At 44.7% G+C, this 19,799-nt stretch overlaps 1 protein-coding gene across 3 annotated transcripts in view; it reads left to right on the forward strand.

Moving 5' to 3' along the window:
- The window catches only part of PPP1R1B (protein phosphatase 1 regulatory inhibitor subunit 1B), a 212,490-nt gene that overhangs the window by 44,153 nt on the left and 148,538 nt on the right, over positions 1-19,799 (forward strand). The window contains exon 1 of one of the 3 annotated variants that reach the window (XM_075350130.1): positions 8,758-9,103. The exons of the other annotated variants lie outside the window; for them this stretch is intronic. Coding sequence (XP_075206245.1) covers positions 8,966-9,103 — 138 coding nt within the window. The 5' untranslated portion in view covers positions 8,758-8,965. Of the gene's footprint in view, positions 1-8,757; positions 9,104-19,799 lie in introns of those variants that run through there. 3 annotated transcript variants of the gene reach the window in all.

The following is a 19,799-nucleotide window of genomic DNA, read 5'->3' on the forward strand; positions in this document are numbered from 1 at the left end:
CAGCAGAACTCATATAGATCTCCCCACCATCTAATATATAAAGCTGAGTGTATGTATGTGTTTGTGTGTGTGTGTGTGTCTATGTATGTGTGTAAATATGTATGTCTGTATGTGTTGTGTGTGTATGTCCGCTAAAGGAATCCGCACCATCACATTTACAATCATGAAATTTTGTATAGTCAATTCATTTGACTCAGGGAACGTTATAGACTGTGTTTTGAGGGGAAAATTTAACCCCGCCCTTTACAGGTATTGGCCAAAAAATCTGCTTACATTAAAGTCAATGGAGCTAGGAACGGATCTGTTAGTATAGACTCTTATTAAGGACAGAGAAAGTGACAAACAGAGAGACCCACACACACCGAAAGAGACACACACAGAAAGAGACACACAAAAAGAGATACAGAATGAGACAAACAGAAAGACACACACACCGAAAGAGACACACCCCAAAAGAGACACACCCCAAAAGAGAGACACACCTCAAAAGAGACACACACCAAAAGAGACATAAATACCGAAAGAGACACACACACAAAAAGAGACACAAACACAAAAAGAGACACTGAAAGAGACAGACAGAAAGAGACACACACAGACACACACAAAGAAAAAGAGACACACTAACATAGGAAGAGACACATACAGAAAGAGACACACACTAAAACATGCACACGCATCAAAAGAGACACACACACACTGACAGACACACACACCGACAGAAACACACACACTGACAGAGACACACATACACACACACACACACACACACTGAAATACATACACACAAAAAGAGACACACACCAAAAGAGACACACTCACACAGAAAGAGACACACAGAAAGAGACACACAGAAGAGACACATGCACTGAAAAAGACACACATCAAAAGAGACACACACACACACACACACACACACACACCGAAAGACACACACACTGAAAGAGACACACACACAAAAAGTGACACAGAATGAGAAACACTCACACACTAAGAGACACACAGACAGAAAGAGGCACACAGAAAGAGACACACTCATACCGAAAGAGACACACACAAATAGACACACATAGAAAGAGACACATACAGAAAGACACACACACACACACCAAAAGAGACACGCATCAAAAGAGGCACACAAAAAGAAACACAGAAATACAGACAGAAAGAGACACACACAGAAAGACACACACAGAAAGACACACACACACACACACACACACATGCAGAAAGACACACACCGAATGAGACACACACACCAAAAGAGACACACACCAAAAGACACACACATAGAAAGAGACACACACCAAAAGACACACACACAAAGAAAGAGACACACACAGACGCACACACAGAATGAGAAAAACAGAAAGAGGCACACACACAGAGAAAGAGACACACACAGAAAGAGACGAATACAGAAAGAGACACACACAAAATGTTTGGATGTTTGAGGTAATATATTGGCTCTTTTGACAGTCACCCTGGATATTTATCAGGTGGCCTATAGCAGCCAATCACTGGTATGCTTCCATTTTGTTACAGGTCAAGGAGCTTTGATTGGTTGCTATAGGCAATGAAGGACATTCTTAAGGTCCAGTCACACATAACGAGATCGTGAACGAGATCGCTACTACGTCACAGTTTCCGGATCGTTGCTGAGTCGTTGGTGAAATTGTATGTGAGGTGTCACACACACTGACTTTAGGAACGAGCATGCCATCTTGTAAATCGTCGGGACCCTGTCACACAACGGGGACGCAACTACACGCCACTCATCTAGGTCATTAACGAAATCGTTAGCTAGGTGTCAAACATACAGATCCATCCTGCCCAGCAGGACTCCAACGAGCCAAAAATGGCCCAGGCTGTTCAGCATCGACCAACGATTTCACAGCAGGGGGCGGATCGTTGGTACATGTCAAACACGACGAGATCGCTAGTGAAGTCGTTGTTGCGTCACAGAAACTGTGACGTAGCAACAATCTCGTTCACGATATCGTTATGTGTGAAGTGGCCTTTAGTATAAGACTGCTTATGTGTGAGTTAATATGATTTCAGTGGTGACCTTTAGCCAATGTTGTTGTAGAGGTTGATGTAATTCACATGACCTTACCTGTATTCTAATTGTGTGGGGTTTTATGAGGCAATATATTGACTGTTTTCACGGCCTGCATATTAATCAGGTGACCTATACAAGAGGCTGCTGATAAGTCTTTGGCTTTGTGATCTTTTTTGTTTCTATGGTAACGAATGTTACATCACATGAAAGTCTTATATGACCGTGTCTGCAAATTGGGATTCTGATCTGGCTTATATATCCTGAGTCATATTGCAAAGGATTGTTGAAAATCCACTTGTGACTTTTAGGATCGCTACTTCCAATAGGTGGCGCTGTGCTAGAGTTTGTCTCCTTTACTGGAGAGACAATTAGTCTTATATGTCTAATATATGTTTTCAAAATTTTGACATTGTTGCTTATGGCAACAGTGTTCTAGACACGCAGGAAAACAAAATGGAGTCTAATGTGATATTCACAGCAACTGAGATCAGAGGAGTGATAAAATTCTTGTTTCTGCAAGGAAAGTCAACAAAGGATATTCATGGTGATATGTCGCAGACATTGTGGCATCAATACCCTTCATATTCCACAGTTAAGAACTGGGTTGTCAAATTTAAAATGGGCCACTAAAGAACCAATGAATAAGAACGTCCTGGACGACCTCATACTGGAGAATTAACGAATTTCAGCTAAAGCAATAGCAGACATCATGGGGATTTCCCGTGAACGTGTTTGTGTCATTATCCATGAACATTTGGAAATAAGGAAGCTATCTGCAAAGTGGGTCCCCAAAATGTTTGACAACAGATCAGAGAAGCATGTGAGTGAAAACTTCCCGGTCCATTTGTCAGCGTTTCCGGACTCATAAGAACTTCCAGGATCGACTGGTCACTATGGATTAGACCTTGATATATTTGTATGACCCAGAAAACAAGGAGCAGTCAAAAGAGTGGAGGCAGAGTGGTTCTTCTCATCCAAAGAAGTTCAGGGTACAAAAATCAGCCACTAAGGTGATGGTGTCTGTGTTCTGGGATAAGGAGGGTGTGCTGCTAGTGGACAACCTTCAAAAGGGTTCCACCATCAATGCATGGTATTACATTGAAGTTTTGGACCAATTGAAGGCAGCTCTGAAGGCCAAAAGATGCGGCAAGCTGTCAAAAGGAATATTGTTGCTGCAAGACAATGCCTCCGCTCACACTGCACAAGTGACCACAGCAAAACTGGCAGAGCTGGGCTTCCAGCTGGTTGACAACCCACCTTATTCACCAGATCTAGCTCACTCTGACTATCATCTGCTAACAAACCTGAAGAAACACCTCAAGGGTACCAAATGTCACACCATTTCTGATGCCATGGCTGCTACGGATGCCTGGTTTGAGGCACAACCGAAATCCTTCTTTTTGCTAGGCTTACAGAACTTGGAATACTGATGTAAGAAGTGTGGTGATGTGCCGCCTCTACAGCGGATCGAACCGCTCGGATCTGGGGGTGGTGATTGCTCGTGGCTCGAGGGTCTCCGGACCCGGGGGCTAGGGGCCACACTCAAATGAAAAAGAGGGACTATTTACAGTGGACAGATATTTTTTGTGACGCCACCCGTGGTGTACAGTAATTGGGAGTACCGCCGCTGCCGTTGGGAGTACCCGGGGTGATGGAGTGGGGCAGCAAGATGACTTACCCTCCACGGGTAGGGGTAGGCCCCGGGACTCTGGATGGTGATGCGGGGGTGCAGTGCAGGGGTCAGTCGGGTACTCACTCAGCAATGAAGCAGACGCTGACAACAGGTCAAACCAAGTCTCTGACTGCCCCTGTCTCCTGACGGGAGCTTGTCCAGCTCCCGTCCACTGCAGCACTGCCTGGTGGTCTGTAACCTGCCTCCTGGCACACAATTAAGATTGTCCGTTGTGGCCCGATAGCTTGGAGCTTTCCGGGCCTTACTCCCCACTGTGGCTTAAGGCCACTTTACACGCGGCGATATATCGTGCAATCGCATGTGCGATCGCACCCGCCCCCATCGTTTGTGCAACATGGGCAATTTGTTGCCAGTGTCGCACAAAGTTGGTAACCCCCGTCACAGTACTTACCTTTCAAACGACCTCGCTGTGGGCGGCGAACATCTTCTTCCTGAAGGGGGAGGGATGTTCGGCGTCACAGCGACGTCATTCAGCGGCCGCCCAATAGAAGCGGAGGGGCGGAGATGAGCGGGACGTAACATCCCGCCCACCTCCTTCCTTCCGCATTGCCAGTGGCCGCAGGTAAGCTGCAGTTCATCGTTCCCAGGATGTCACACAGAGCGATGTGTGCTGCCTCGGGAATGATGAACAACCGGCGCACAGAAGGACGATCGATTCTTTTAAAATGAGCGACGTGTCAACGAGCAACGATAAGGTGAGTATTTTTGCTCATTCACAGTCGCTCGTAGCTTTCAGATGCTACGATATATGAAACGATGCCGGATGTGCATCACTAACGACGTGACCCCGACGACATATCGTTAGATATATCGTAGCGTGTAACGGGCCCTTAAGTGAAGGAGCCTGCTCTCAGGAGCTCACGCTTGGGATTTCAGTGGGCCGCTTACTAGGAAAGACCTATCCCCCTCGTTGCGCTAGTGCCCCCGATCTCTGAGCTTCGTGGAAACAGTCCATAAAGGCCCTGTCCTCTGCAGGTTAATTGCTGAGTCACCTGAAGCTTCTCCACGACCTAGGGTTCGTGTACCCCGACATCCCTTCGGCCCCCGGACCGGTGATATGACCAGGCTGCTGACCGTCCTCCTTGATAGATTCCAGGCACCTAGCCTCAATCCCCTGCGACTGGGGGTCCGACTCCTCTAGGTCCAGACCACCGTCTGCGACCTAGTCTGCTTCTCCCCTGGGAGCTACAACTCCCAGCTTCCTCAGAGCTCCTGACAGCTCGAGGGTTCCTACTCGACTCAACTGACACCTCCCACCTCCATGTCTGACTCCTGGGTGGGCGGCCCTATTCCTGCTTAAGCAGCCCACTGGTGTGCTTGACAGGTGTGGTGCAAAGTGTATCTAGGATTTGTGAATGCTGGTGGAGGCAGTACTGCAGGTTAGGTTCCCAGAACAATGGGGGTTTGAGCCCTGCACGGGGAGGGCAGATTGTGCAGAACTCTGTGACGACCCGAATAGTCCAGGGCGTCACAGTGAAATCAGGGGAGAGTATGTGGAATAAATGTAAAGTTTCATCATCCTATCTCATTTCTTTCTGTGTAAAGCCAAAGACTTATCAGCAGCCCCTCGTAGCAACCAATCACAGGTATTCTTCTATTTTATTACAGGTCAAGAAGCTCTGATTGGTTACTATAGGCAATGAAGGACACTTAGATATAAGACAGCTTATGTGTGAGTTAATATGATTTCAGTGATGAGAGAGGAGAGGGAAAATGGGAGATAGACAGAGGGAGATTGGGGGAGACGGAGAGTAGGAGAAAGAGACTTACCGTAATTACTATCCCGGGCAATGCCAGGTTCTACAGCTAGTAGTCTATAAAACTATTGCTGCTCTTGAAATGTGACCACCTCAATACCTTAACAACAGCCCATTGTACAAAGAGAAAAAGACTCATGACTTCTTGTCTAAATTTAGACAACCTCATATGGATCCACTGTTTATGACATATACTTCTGCCCTACTGCTGCTCCTCTATTTGGACAAGATATAGTAGCGCAAAATTTGTTCATTTAAATACTTCAATTATTCATTTGTCATAACTCAGCATGTTCAGAGGAGTAGGGGACCTGTAGTGACGTCATGCAATGCCATAACAGACAAGTAATGTCAGCTGACGACCACTGTATCGGCTACAGAGAAGGCTGGTGTGCAATATGGTAGTGGAGGAAGGTGAGTAGAATGTTTTTTGTTTTATGTATTAAAGGAAAACCTGGGACTATATATATACCAGTAAGGGACCCAGAATAAGGTCATATATACCAGGATGGTACCAGGATGGAGACATATACCAGGAAGGGGCTTAGAATGGGGTCACATTTACCATGATAGGGGACATATACACCATGATGAGGGACATATTTCTTATGAAGGGGCCCAGGATAGGGGACATATACATTTACCAGGATGGAGGACATATTTACCAGGAAGAGGCCCAGGATGGGGGACATATATATTAGGTTTGGGCCCTGGACGGGGGACATATATATCAGGATGGGGGACTTATATACTAGAATGGAGGACATATTTACCAGGATGTGGGACATATTTAGCAGGAAGGGGCCCAGGATCGGGATATTAGTACAGGATGGGAGGCATTACTACATAATGAAGGGGCAGGGGGGCAACACATGTCTTTATAGGATTTGGAACTCTACAAAGTCCCTTACATCTGACCAATATGGGGGGAATGGGGTTGATCAGATCCAAATTTTGCACCATGCTCATTGGACTCTAGTTACGCCACTGCTCCTAAATAATCTATCTAAGAAAATACCTGTATTTCCCATGAAATAGCCAGACTGGAACAACTTTTCTCTTAAGGCCGAGGCCACACAGGGATCTACTGCGATCCTCGCATGACACTCGGCTCACGCTGGCAGTACAGCGGGAGCCGAGTGTCATGCAAGTGTCACTGAGACTGAAGTCCGATCATGTGATTGGCCCACAGCTGCAGGGGGCGGGCCGGCACTGAGAAGGGGAGGGAGGAATTTATCTCCCTCTCTCCTCCGTTGCCGGCTATTGCTATTCTCGCCCTGCACTCGCAGTACACCGGTGTACTGCGAGTGCAGTGCGATTTTTCTCTCGCCCCATAGACTTGAATGGGTGCTAGAGAAACCAGGATTGCATTACAGTCGCAGCATGCTGCGATTGTTTTCTCAGTCCGATTAGGGCTGAGAAAATAATTGCTCATGGGTGCTGACACACAGGTTTAAATTGGTCCGAGTGGAATGCGATGTTTTATCGCATTCCACTTGCTCCAATTTTCATGCCGGGTGTCTTAGGCCTTATGTTTATAATAAATTGACATCTGGTTGTTGCGGTTTCCCTTGTCAAATGGGTGTGTCCCTACAGCATCAGCACTGACTAGGCCGAATTTGTATGCTCTGTATCAAGGTCTGAGTACAGTATGTGATGCACAGACAGGCCACAGGTCTACTGACACGAACTTGGCAGCATCATATATGCTTATGAGGCTGCCCATGGTTAGTCCGTGCATTGCAACTTATAATGGGACCGTGTTTAATGGAAATCTAAATTGTGCCTTAGAGTGTGCAGGGACTGGTAATGCCCAGTTGTGAATGGGAGGATTAATGGAGGAACAACACTGAGGAAGTGTTATAAGAGATGCTTTAGCATTGCTATCTCATGAAGAATGCAAGTATTTACAAAAATATCAGAACAGTTGAAAAGTCCTAGGGCTTGCTTAGAACTAAATATCATGCCTAATTTCTTACAAAACCCCACCTCTTGTGTGCGGTATTACATCTAAAGCCTGCTTTACATGTTACGATTCTGCATATGATATCGTATGCGATTTGCAACGCCCCCATCGTATGGTGGCACGTTCAATTTGTTGCCGCACATACGAGTAACCGCCGTCACACGTACTTATCTTCCATACGACCTCGATGTGGGCGGCGAACGTCCACTTCCTGGAGTGGGAGGGACGTTCAGCGTCACAGCGACGTCACACGGCTGCCGGCCAATAGAAGTGGAGGGGCGGGGCTAAGCGGGGCGTAAACATCCTGCTCACCTCCTTCCTTCCGCATTGTGGGCCGGGAGCCGCAGGACGTAGGTAAGATCTGTTCATCGTTCCCGGGGTGTCACACACTGCGATGTGCGCTACCCCGGGTACGATGAACAACCTGACGTGCAATTCTAGAGAAAGGTACGATGTGTATGTGATGAATGTTTTACCGTTCAATCGCAATCGCACGTACCTGTCACACACTGCAATGTACTTACGATGCCGGATGTGCGTCACTTACGACGTGACCCCGCCGACACATTGTAAGATACATTGCAGCGTGTAAAGCAGGCTTAAGTCTCATTCAGTTCAATGAAGCTGAGCTGCAATACCAGACTCGTCCTATGGAAGAGAGTAGCACTGTTCTCACAAGAAAGCAGTGGACAACTTATATTGGGATCCCAGAGGCATTGTTCTTGTACCATCTTCTTTGGATTTTCAGAAGATTTTCAGAAGGGATCAAGATGTATAGGGATTGGGTAACACCCTGTCCCTGCCTAAAAATGTTTCTCATAGACACAGCTATATTTATATAGTCCGTTCAGAATTGCTGTTTGCTGGGGCTAGGTATTCTTGATAATCATGGCTGTCCAGGTTAATCACCATGGGACTAGATGTCATGATGTCACTGTTGTTTCTGTTAGTGTCATCTATTCCTCTTATATCCATAAATTGATATATAGTTCCTCTACAGCTGGAAATCCTCAGGCTGCCCTTACGTGAGTATTCGGCTGGGCTTTGATGTTTGCATAATGCACAGGATTTCAACACATGTTAGGATGTGGGAGAAGAGGTATATAGCATGGGACAGACAGGAGGACGTATAGACAAAGGTGCAGTGTACAGAGCAGGCATTCCAGACCAGAGGTAGGATCCAACCTGGCAGCTGTACAAGGATATCCTCCAGCAGTGCACAAACTGGTTACAAGTGAGGGTGAGAGGACACAAACTGGTATAGGACAGAGGGAGGTACCAAGGTCATCAAGTGAGAGGAAAGGGGGGTCAAAAGAGTTAGGAGTGCAAGGGAGTGATATACAGTGTATCATAGAGTTGAGGCAGAGAAGGGGAATAGCAAGGAGGAGGGAGAGGTAAGGAGCAGAACTACAGGAGGTAAACAGCTCAGACAGAGACAGAAGCACACAGAGAGCAAGAAGACTTCTGAGAAGCAACAAGCAGTCAGGATGAGCTCTGGGTCTCCACAAGGAATGCACTCCGGCCTCTCACAGACTAAGCCACAGATGGAGTCAAAGGGAAGAAAGAAGATCCAGTTTTCAGTGGCTGTGCCCCCCAGCCAGCTTGACCCCAGAGCGGTGGAGATGGTGAGTACCCAGAACTGCGCTCTCAACTGCATCATCATAACACATCTATCCACAGGGGCGAAAGTACCATAGGTGAAACCTAGGGCCATCGAGGTGAGGGGACCCACTAACACCTAGGTGGAATTGTGCACTATGATGATCTATTGGGTTACAAAGGGCCCATATACTGTTCTTACACTTGTCTGCCTGTGTCGACCCCTGTACATCTATGTGTGGGTGTATATATAACGTAATAACTGCCTGGATTATTTTCTTCATACTTCCATCTCTGGGCTTTTATTGATGGGGTCCAGCTTTCCAAGTATCGCAGCAATTGTATCAAGCAACGAAAAAAAGGAATATGGCAAATCGACATCTCTCACTTATTCTTGTCAGAATAAGGCGTGGACAGTGCAGAAAATGATCAAAGTTAAACTTTGCGTCCATCAAAAGTCCGTATATGTCTCTTTAGGGTAGAATGGGAAGCTTCTTCTGGTCTGATTATTATGATATGAAGTACTTTACAGACAGTGTTAAAATGCAATCATTTTTAATAGGTTGTAAATTACACCTTTATAAAAGTGGCTGCTGCTTGGCATTGAGAAGACAGTCAATATGATACTGATACCTAAGAACGTCTGCTGTTGACACAACATTGTAGCCATTATTGGTGATTGCTTTGGTGCATTTCCAAGCAAGGATTATGGTGAATTGGATCGCAGAATAGTAGATTGCTAACCTATTCTTGGTCAATTCCAAAAGATAGGTCAAACAGGCTCTACAGAACCCTATTGTAATACTGTAGATGGGTTGCTGAGCTATGTTTCCTTTCAGTAGTCAAGAAAGATATATACAGTATATCACAAACGTGAGTACACCCCTCATATTTTTGTAAATATTTTATTATATCTTTTCGTGGGTCAACACTGAAGACATGATACTTTGTTATACAAGCTGTACACTGACTACTTTAGATTATATCAGTGCAAATTTAGTGTGCCCTCTAAATAACTCAACACACAGCTATTAATGTCAAAACCGCTGGCAACAAAAGTGAGTACATCCCTGAGTGAAAATGGCCAAATTGTGTCCAAACTGTCAATATTTTGCATGGCCACCATTATTTTCAAGCACTGCCTTAACTTTCTTGGGCATGGAGTTCAGTAGAGCTTCACAAGAGCCACTGGAATGCTCTTCCAGTCATCCATCAAGACATGATAGCATGATAGAGCTCGTGAATATTAGAGACCTTGCGCTCCTACAACGTCCGCTTGAGGATACCCCACAGGCACAGGGCTTAAGTCTGGAGACATGCTTGGCCTGGCACCTTTACCCTCAGTTCCTTTAGCAAGACAGTGATTATCTTGGAGGTGTGTTTGGGGTCATAATCATGTTGAAATATAAAGGAAGGGGAGGGCATCATGCTCAGTATGTCACAGTACATAATCACATTCATGGTTACCTCATCGAACTGTAGCTCCCTATAGTCGGCAGCACTCATGCAGCCCCAAACCATGACACTCCTACCACCATGCTTAACTATAGGAAAGACACACTGGTCTTTGTTCTCCTTACCTGGTTGCCACCACACATGCTTGACATCATCAAATAACTTTACCTTGGTCTCATCAGACCACAGGACATGGTTCAAGAAATCCTTGTCTTCAGCAAACTTTGTGGGCTTTATAATGCATTATCTTTAGAAAAGGCTTCCTTCTGGGATAATAGCCATGCAGACCAATTTGATGCACTGAGTGGCATGTGGTCTGAGAACTGATAGACTAACCCCTCCCCAGTAACCTCTGCAGAAATGCTGGCAGCACTCATAAGCCTATTTTTAATAGGGAACCTCTGGATATGACGCTGTCATGTGCACTAGATTTCTTTGGTCGACAATGGCGAGGCCTGTTCTGAATGGTACCTGTTTTGTTAAACCACTGTATGGTCTTGGCCACCGTGTTGCAGATCAGTTTCAGGGTGTTGGCAATCTTCTTGTAACCAAGGCCATCTTTAAGTAGAGCAACAATTACTTTTTTCAGATCCTCAGAGAATTCTTTGCCATGAGATGCCATTTTGAGCTTCCAGTGACCAGTAAGTGAGAGTGTGCGCGATAACACCAAATATAACACACCTGCTCCCCATTCACATCTGAGACCTTGTCACACAAATGAGTCACATGATATCGGAGAGGGAAAATAACTAATTGGGAACAATTTGGCCATTTTCACTTATGGGTGTAATCACTTTTGATGCCAGTGGTTTAGACATTAGTGGCTATGTATTGAGTTATTTAGAGGGCACACCAAATTTACACTGTTATACAAGCTGTACTCTGACTACTTTACATTATATCAAAGTGTCATATCTTTAGTGTTCTCATATGAAAAGATACAATAACAAACTTACAAAAAAGTGAGGGGTTGACTTTTGTGAGATACTGTGTGTGTGTGTGTATGTGTGTGTGTATATATATATATATATATATATATATATATATATATATATCTCCAAAAGGAGGTTGAAAAAGGCAGCACTCACTGGAGCTTTAGATGCCGTTTTTAATAAATCATGCTGAGGATGGGTACAAGTGGAGGGGAGGGTGAATGAGGCTTACAGCGCCGGACAACGGTGAGCCGTTTCGCACACTTAGTGCTTCAATGGGTCCGGGACCCATTGAAGCATTAAAGGGTGCTTTACACGCTGCGACATCGCTAAAGATTGCTAGCGATGTCGCGAGCGATAGCACCCGCCCCCGTCGTTCGTGCGACATTTGGTGATCGCTGCCGTAGCAAACATTATCGTTACGGCAGTGTCACACGCACATACCTTTTCAGCAACGTCGCTGTGACCGCCAAACAATCCCTCCTTCAAGGGGGAGGTTCGTTTGGCGTCACAGCGGCGTCACTAAGTGGCCGCCCAATAGCAGAGGAGGGGATTTGATGAGCAGCTGGAACATGCCACCCACCTCCTTCCTTCCTCATTGCCGGTGGACGCAGGTAAGGAGATGTTCGTCGATCCTGCGGTGTGTGCTGCCGCAGGAACGACGAACAACCTCGTTACTGACCAGACAGCAATTTTTGGTAAATGAACGACGTATCACAGACCAACGATTTTTAACTCTTTTGCGATCATTTAAGGATGCTCATAGGTGTCACACGCTGCGATGTCGCTAACGACGCCGGATGTGCGTCACAAACACCGTGACCCCGACGATATATCGTTAGCGATGTCGCAGCGTGTAAAGCACCCTTAAGTGTGCGAAATGGCTCGCCATCTGAAACTCCGGTGAGTGCTGCCTTTTTCTACCTCCTTTTGGATATTATTATATGGACGTTCTCCTCTTCGATGTGCACCCGGTACATGCGGTATAAGAGTGATTTAACAGCGATATATCAGAAGGATTTGCAGTGTCCGGTTTTTCTCTTTTATACGATATATATATATATATATATATATATATATATATACACAATACATACACATATATATGTACTGTATATATGTATATATATGTACTGTATATATACATATATGCTTAACTATAGCACAGTACTTAACACCTTCAAACTCCACTATATTAGTTATATGGCTCTGCTATATTACTGCTATATTAAACTGACCTTAAACTAATGTTTTGCACAATCCTCGTTCCTTATTTTAGTTCTTTTCACAGTCTATGGATTTTTGCTAATGAAGAGGACAACAATGATGGCGTGATAATATATGATGTTGCATACTTTTCAGTTTATAAGACTGAGCACAGACCGGAGGAGAGCAGATTTATACCCAACATCACTTGAGCAATAAGTAATCTCTTGCAGCATATAATTTGGGAACAATCCTGCTGGGCCTCAAGAAACTCTGTGGATTAATCAGTAGGCTACGCAGCGGCATTCACAATATCAGTGTATTAGTGTGTGTGGTCTTTAATTAAATTCTGAATGGAGGACATGTGTTCAGCACAGATTGTTCATTCCTGTTCAACTTTTCCCCAGTGTGTAACAGAGGGATACTAAGAATTAAACAATATCATGAGTGAGAAGTGAGAAAATGATGGAAGATAATGGCAGAGTCTAACAAAAGGAAGCTAGAAATGTGACCTATCATACCTAATATGACATTTACTGACGCTGATAAACAACCTCTTAAAAATAGAAACTGGGGTACTGATCAGGTGGCTCTCTGGCTTTTTTAACTCTTGTGATGCCTGACCTGGCCACACATTAACTCTCAGTCATTCAAATGGACAAAAAGATGGAAACGATTTTACAGAGTGGCTCTACATTTTGGCTAAATGGGGTGGTGGCCCATTTCTTAATAAAACAGCTTATATAAAGTGGTTTTCCACAACTATAATATTAAAGGGGTGGTTCACCCATATTTTTTATTTTCTAGATCGATATTAGAAGCTGAGAAACAATGTTTCTCTCAAATACCTTATGTTGGCAATAGTGCCTGTGAGAGGCGCTATTGCGAACCGCTGTTCCCCGCTCTGTGAACCCCTGGCTCCGTGACCTCGGGGATCTGGTGACGTCAAGTTCCTGACACCGCGGTCTGCCGCAGTGTCCATGAGTGATGGGCTGTGGGCGATGTTTCACCGCTCGTCATAGCCCATCTGCTCCATCCTCACATTCTGAGCTGTGACAAGCGGTGAAACACCGCCCACAGCCCAGTGACTCAGGAAGACTAGGGCCAGCCGCGGGGATGTGATGTGATCCGGAACTTAACGGGACATCACCGGATCCCCGAGGTCACGGAGCCCGGGGGTCAGGCATGGGGAACAGCAGTCTGCAATAGCGCCTCTCACAGGCACTATTGCCAACATAAGGTATTTGAGAGAAACATTGTTTCTCAACATAATATCGATCTAGAAAATGAAAAATATGGGTGAACTCCCCTTTTAATGGTCTATAACTAGGACAAGCGCCATTAATTTGGGAAACGGTCAATGGGGGACGATCTACCTCTTGGTACCCCTAACAATCAGCTGAATAAAAGAGGCATTCAGGTCTCCACTGTTTACCTAGGCACCGAGCCATCTAATTGAGGTGGCTGCCTGGCAGATTCAGTTGCCTATGAGAATAACGAGTATGTTACCCAATGTTCCCTAATGAGGGAAAACAGGGATCAGTCATGTTGGATTTTTACCCATCCATTTATTTTTTTAAGCAAATTAGGTGCCACTTGTTTGTCCCTCCTTAGTAATTACAAGCCACTTGATCAAGCTGCATGGCTATATAATTGAGAAAACTAGTTGGTAGTGTTGGCATTTCAGTAACTGAGCAGTTATGTCTGCCATGTTAATTCAGTATAATACAGCTGTGGACTGGTGCATATAAAATTCTTCAAGACTTTATTGACACATTAAAGTCTTTCTTTAAAATTGCGTATTCCGGACCCAGAACGTTGTCAAAGCTACCGACCAATTTCGCTCATCAATCTGGATATTAAGTTTTTTTCCAAGCTTATCGCCACAAGACTTGCGCCTCTTCTGCCTCGACTGATATGTAACGATCAAGTTGGGTTTGTCCCGCAAAGAGAAGCGAGGGATAACACTATAAAAACTATGCTTCTTATATCACATGTGCATAAGACTAAAATACCCTCTTGTATTTTATCGGTCGATGCAGAAAAGGCCTTTGATAGAGTCAGCTGGCCTTTCCTCAAAAGCGCCCTTCACCAAATTAACTTGAACCCCGACCTAATAAGCAAAATCCTAGCACTCTATCAAAACCCCTCGGCTAAAGTGCGTTGCAACGGAAATTATTCAGACCCATTTAACATAAAGAACGGCACTAGACAGGGATGTCCACTCTCCCCTCTACTATACGCCATCGTGATGAAACACCTTACCGTAGCGTTAAGGCAAAACCCCAATATTCATGGTATTCAGGTCGGAAATAGCATGCATAAGCTTGCACTTTATGCCGACGACTTACTAATATATACAGTGCCTACAAGTAGTATTCAACCCCCTGCAGATTTATCAGGTTTACACATTCGGAATTAACTTGGCATTGTGATATTTGGACTGTAGATCAGCCTGGAAGTGTGAAATGCATTGCAGCAAAAAATAATGTTATTTCTTTTTTATTTTTTTTTTTTTAAATTGAGAAAAATTTATTCAGAGGGTCATTTATTATTCAACCCCTCAAACCACCAGAATTCTGTTTGGTTCCCCTAAAGTATTAAGAAGTATTTCAGGCACAAAGAACAATGAGCTTCACATGTTTGGATTAATTATCTCTTTTTCCAGCCTTTTCTGACTAATTAAGACCTTCCCCAAACTTGTGAACAGCACTCATACATGGTCAACATGGGAAAGACAAAGGAGCATTCCAAGGCCATCAGAGACAAGATCGTGGAGGGTCACAAGGCTGGCAAGGGGTACAAAATCTTTTCCAAGGAGTTGGGCCTACCTGTCTCCACTGTTGGGACCATCATCCGGAAGTGGAAGGCTTATGGAACTACTGTTAGCCTTCCACGGCCTAGACAGCCTTTGAAAGTTTCCTCCCGTGCCAAGGCCAGGCTTGTCCGAAGAGTCAAGGCTAACCCAAGGACAACAAGGAAGGAGCTCCGGGAAGATCTCATGGCAGTGGGGACATTGGTTTCAGTCAATACCATAAGTAACGTACTCCACCGCAATGGTCTCCGTTCCAGACGAGCCCGTAAGGTGCCTTTACTTTCAAAGCGTCATGTCAAGGCTCGTCTACAGTTTGCTCATGATCACTTGGAGGACTCTGAGACAGACTGGTTCAAGGTTCTCTGGTCTGATGAGACCAAGATCGAGATCTTTGGTGCCAACCACACACGTGACGTTTGGAGACTGGATGGCACTGCATACGACCCCAAGAATACCATCCCTACAGTCAAGCATGGTGGTGGCAGCATCATGCTGTGGGGCTGTTTCTCAGCCAAGGGGCCTGGCCATCTGGTCCGCATCCATGGGAAGATAGATAGCACGGCCTACCTGGAGATTTTGGCCAAGAACCTCCGCTCCTCCATCAAGGATCTTAAGATGGGTCGTCATTTCATCTTCCAACAAGACAACGACCCAACGCACACAGCCAAGAAAACCAAGGCCTGGTTCAAGAGGGAAAAAATCAAGGTGTTGCAGTGGCCTAGTCAGTCTCCTGACCTTAACCCAATTGAAAACTTGTGGAAGGAGCTCAAGATTAAAGTCCACATGAGACACCCAAAGAGCCTAGATAACTTGGAGAAGATCTGCATGGAGGAGTGGGTCAAGATAACTCCAGAGACCTGTGCCGGCCTGATCAGGTCTTATAAAAGACGATTATTAGCTGCAATTGCAAACAAGGGTTATTCCACAAAATATTAAACCTAGGGGTTGAATAATAATTGACCCACACTTTTATTTTGAAAATTTATTAAAATTTAACTGAGCAACATAACTTGTTGGTTTGTAAGATTTATGCATCTGTTAATAAATCCTGCTTTTGTTTGAAGTTTGCAGGCTCTAACTTATTTGCATCTTATCAAACCTGCTAAATCTGCAGGGGGTTGAATACTACTTGTAGGCACTGTATCACAGATCCTGAGTCTTCTCTTCCATCCATACTTAAAGAATTTGATATGTATAGCATAGTCAGTAACTTCAAGGTAAACCTTGCAAAATCTGAAATTTTGAATATCAATATTCCTGAGGAAAGGCGGCGACATGTACAAAGCTCCTTCCCGTTCAAATGGTGCCTTTCATCACTAAAGTACTTGGGGATTAATCTTTCGTCAGATTTGACCCAGATATATTCACAAAACCATAAACCATTATTAAATCGTATCATAGCAGATCTCAAGGTCTTCGACAGGGTCAGATTATCATGGTTCGGACGAATCAACGTCCTGAAAATGGACATTTTACCAAAGCTACTTTATCTATTTCAAGCGGTGCCAGTCGTCCTTCCTAGCACATTTTTCAAACTTCTAAACAAAGCATGTAATCGTTTTTTTTGGAGAACGAGCAAACCGCGATTGGCGAACAGATTTCTTACCAGACCCAAAAGTAGAGGAGGAACGGGGTTACCAAACTTCCACCTGTACTATATCGCCACTGTTTTGGCTAGGGTGGTAGATTGGTTCCACAGATCGGACCAGAAGGGATGGGTGGCTGTAGAGTCCTCTTTGTCCGATTTGAGTCTATCATCCTTGCCATGGATCCCAAGAAACACGTGCCCGACTAGAGATTCTATCACCTTTTTGACAAGGTATGTCCTTCGGGTATGGGATAAAGCAGTAGCTAAATATAAGCTCTCAGACAAACTTGGACCGATGACACCTTTATTTGATAACCCTGCCTTTCCTCCAGCAGTGGGAGTTGATACATTTCTAATCTGGTCCCGTAAGTCCAAAACGAGACTTCAGCAGACCCTCGTTGGCTCTCTAGCTGTCCCCTCTATCCAAGAGTTGAGAACGTTATGTCCGGATTGCCCTGTTCCATGGTTCTCCTACCTACAATTTAGATCCTTTCTTTCATGTTTCCTGTTGATCGCCAGAATCAGAGTTCCGCATTCTGCCTTTGAGAAACTACTGATCCAAACCTCGACTCCTCAACACACGATTTCCCAAATTTACAATATCCTCATATCTATACCTGATCTTAAAGATTTGTGGTTTGTCAGGGAATGGGAAAAAGAGTTGAATGTTTCCTTTCCCCAGCGCGAATGGGAGAAGGCCTTCTTATGTGCACATAAACTCACCATGGCTTGTAAACTTCAGGAAAGGAACTACAAAATTCTCACTAGGTGGTATACGTGCCCCGCCGATCTACGGAGATTCTATCCCACCACATCAGATAATTGCTGGAGATGTGAGACAGCCATAGGCACTATGTTGCACATATGGTGGGAATGCCCTTCGATTCACCAACTATGGGGTAAGGTTTTCGGGATCTTTAGTCATATCTCAGGTGAGCGACCTCCCATTTCTCCTCAAACTGCCCTTTTGTCTATGCTCCAAGGGTCCTTTAAGACTATCAAAAGGGGTCTACTTAAACATTGTCTTTCTGCCACCAAGTCTATTATCCCCAGGCGTGGGGATCTAGGGAAGCCCCTACTATAGCGGACTGGTCTCTGGAGATGGATTATATCTGTAGAATGGAAAGATTATCGGCTCACAGTGAGTCTAAATCTGAACAGTTTTTCCACACGTGGCAGGATTGGATTATGTTTAGAGAGTCCTCTGATTTCTCAATGGCCATCGGAAAGTGACATTCCATTCATGGTCAAATAATACATGGCACCATCCTCGCTCTATCCCCCCCCCCCTTTTTTTTTTTTTTTGTTTTGATTTGTTTTGTTTTTCTTCTCTTCTTTTCTTTGTCCTTCCATCTCTCTTCTCTCTCCTTTATAATTCTTACTACACTATTCTGTGATTTTAGACTTACAATAAAAAACAGTTTCTGCATACGGTAGCAAATACTGGGATTGTTATGTTCACAATATATGAGACACTTATGTTTCTATGTTCGCCCTTGAGTTTAGTTCTGCAGGATACTTAAAGACACGTGTTGCCGAGCTTGGGCGGTCTATTTTGAGTGATTTACTGTCTATATTGTAATGGTGCAATTGCACTTACTTTGTATGTATCCTGTCTCGTTGTAACACTTCAATAAAAGATTTTTGAAGAAAAAAAAAAATTGCGTATTCCGGGCATCCAGCCCCACCTTACCCGTTTCGGACATGCGTTCTTATTCATAGGCCTATGAGTGAGGATGTATCTTCGAAACACGTATGGTGGGGCTGGATGCCTGGAATACGCAATTTTAAAGAAGGATTTTAAAGGGAACCTGTCAGGTCCAATATGCACCCAGCTCCACGAGCAGTTCTGGGTGCATATAACTAATCCCTACCTAACCGTCCCTGTATACACTAGCATAGTCTAAAGATCTTTTACTGTATGGTAACGAGTGAGGGGACTAGACCCAAGAGTGTTCCTTCCCTTGCTAGTCAGCCCCCTTAGCATGTTAGTATACCCCTGTGGGCGTGCTACCATGCTAATGAATGCACAGCGTCAGAGGATGATCTCACTACTTCAGTTTGAAGCCAGGACGCGTACACCCGGCTTCATAGTGCACATGACCGAAAGTCCAGGGTCATGCGCACTGAGTCGAAATCCAGCGTCAGGTGGCGATGACAACGGAGAGGTGAGTGAGATAATCCTCTGACGCTGCGCATCCATTAGCATGTTAGCACATCCACAGGGGTATACTAACATGCTAATGGAGCTGACTAGCAAGGGAAGCAACACCCTTGGGACTAGTCCCCTCGCTCATTAGCATACGATAAAATATCTTTAGAAATACTCCTTCTAAAGATCCCTTTATCTTTGCTACTAGGTACAGGGATGGTTAGGCAGAGATTAGCAATATACATCCAGAACTGCTCGTGTTTCTGGGTGCATATTGGACCTGACAAGTTCCCTTTAAAGTGTCAATAAAGTCTTGAAGAATTTTATGAGGAACGGTGTGCAGAATTCCTTCATCCTTTCCTGTGGATCCAGATCTCTGTGAGCCTGCTAAATTTTTCTATTGACGGGTGCACATGACTGTTTGAAAATAGTAATAGTTGGGGGGGTGGGGGGGTAAATGTTTAGCAGTCTGTGCTTTTTAGGGGACAAAGATTTGTCCATAATTTCCCATGTTTTGGTGCAGAAGACCCTGCAACAGGAGCAGATCATGAAGGCTTAGAATGGTGAATATGTA

This window comes from Anomaloglossus baeobatrachus, chromosome 5, assembly GCF_048569485.1.
Source record: "Anomaloglossus baeobatrachus isolate aAnoBae1 chromosome 5, aAnoBae1.hap1, whole genome shotgun sequence".
NCBI classification, from domain to species: domain Eukaryota; kingdom Metazoa; phylum Chordata; class Amphibia; order Anura; family Aromobatidae; genus Anomaloglossus; species Anomaloglossus baeobatrachus.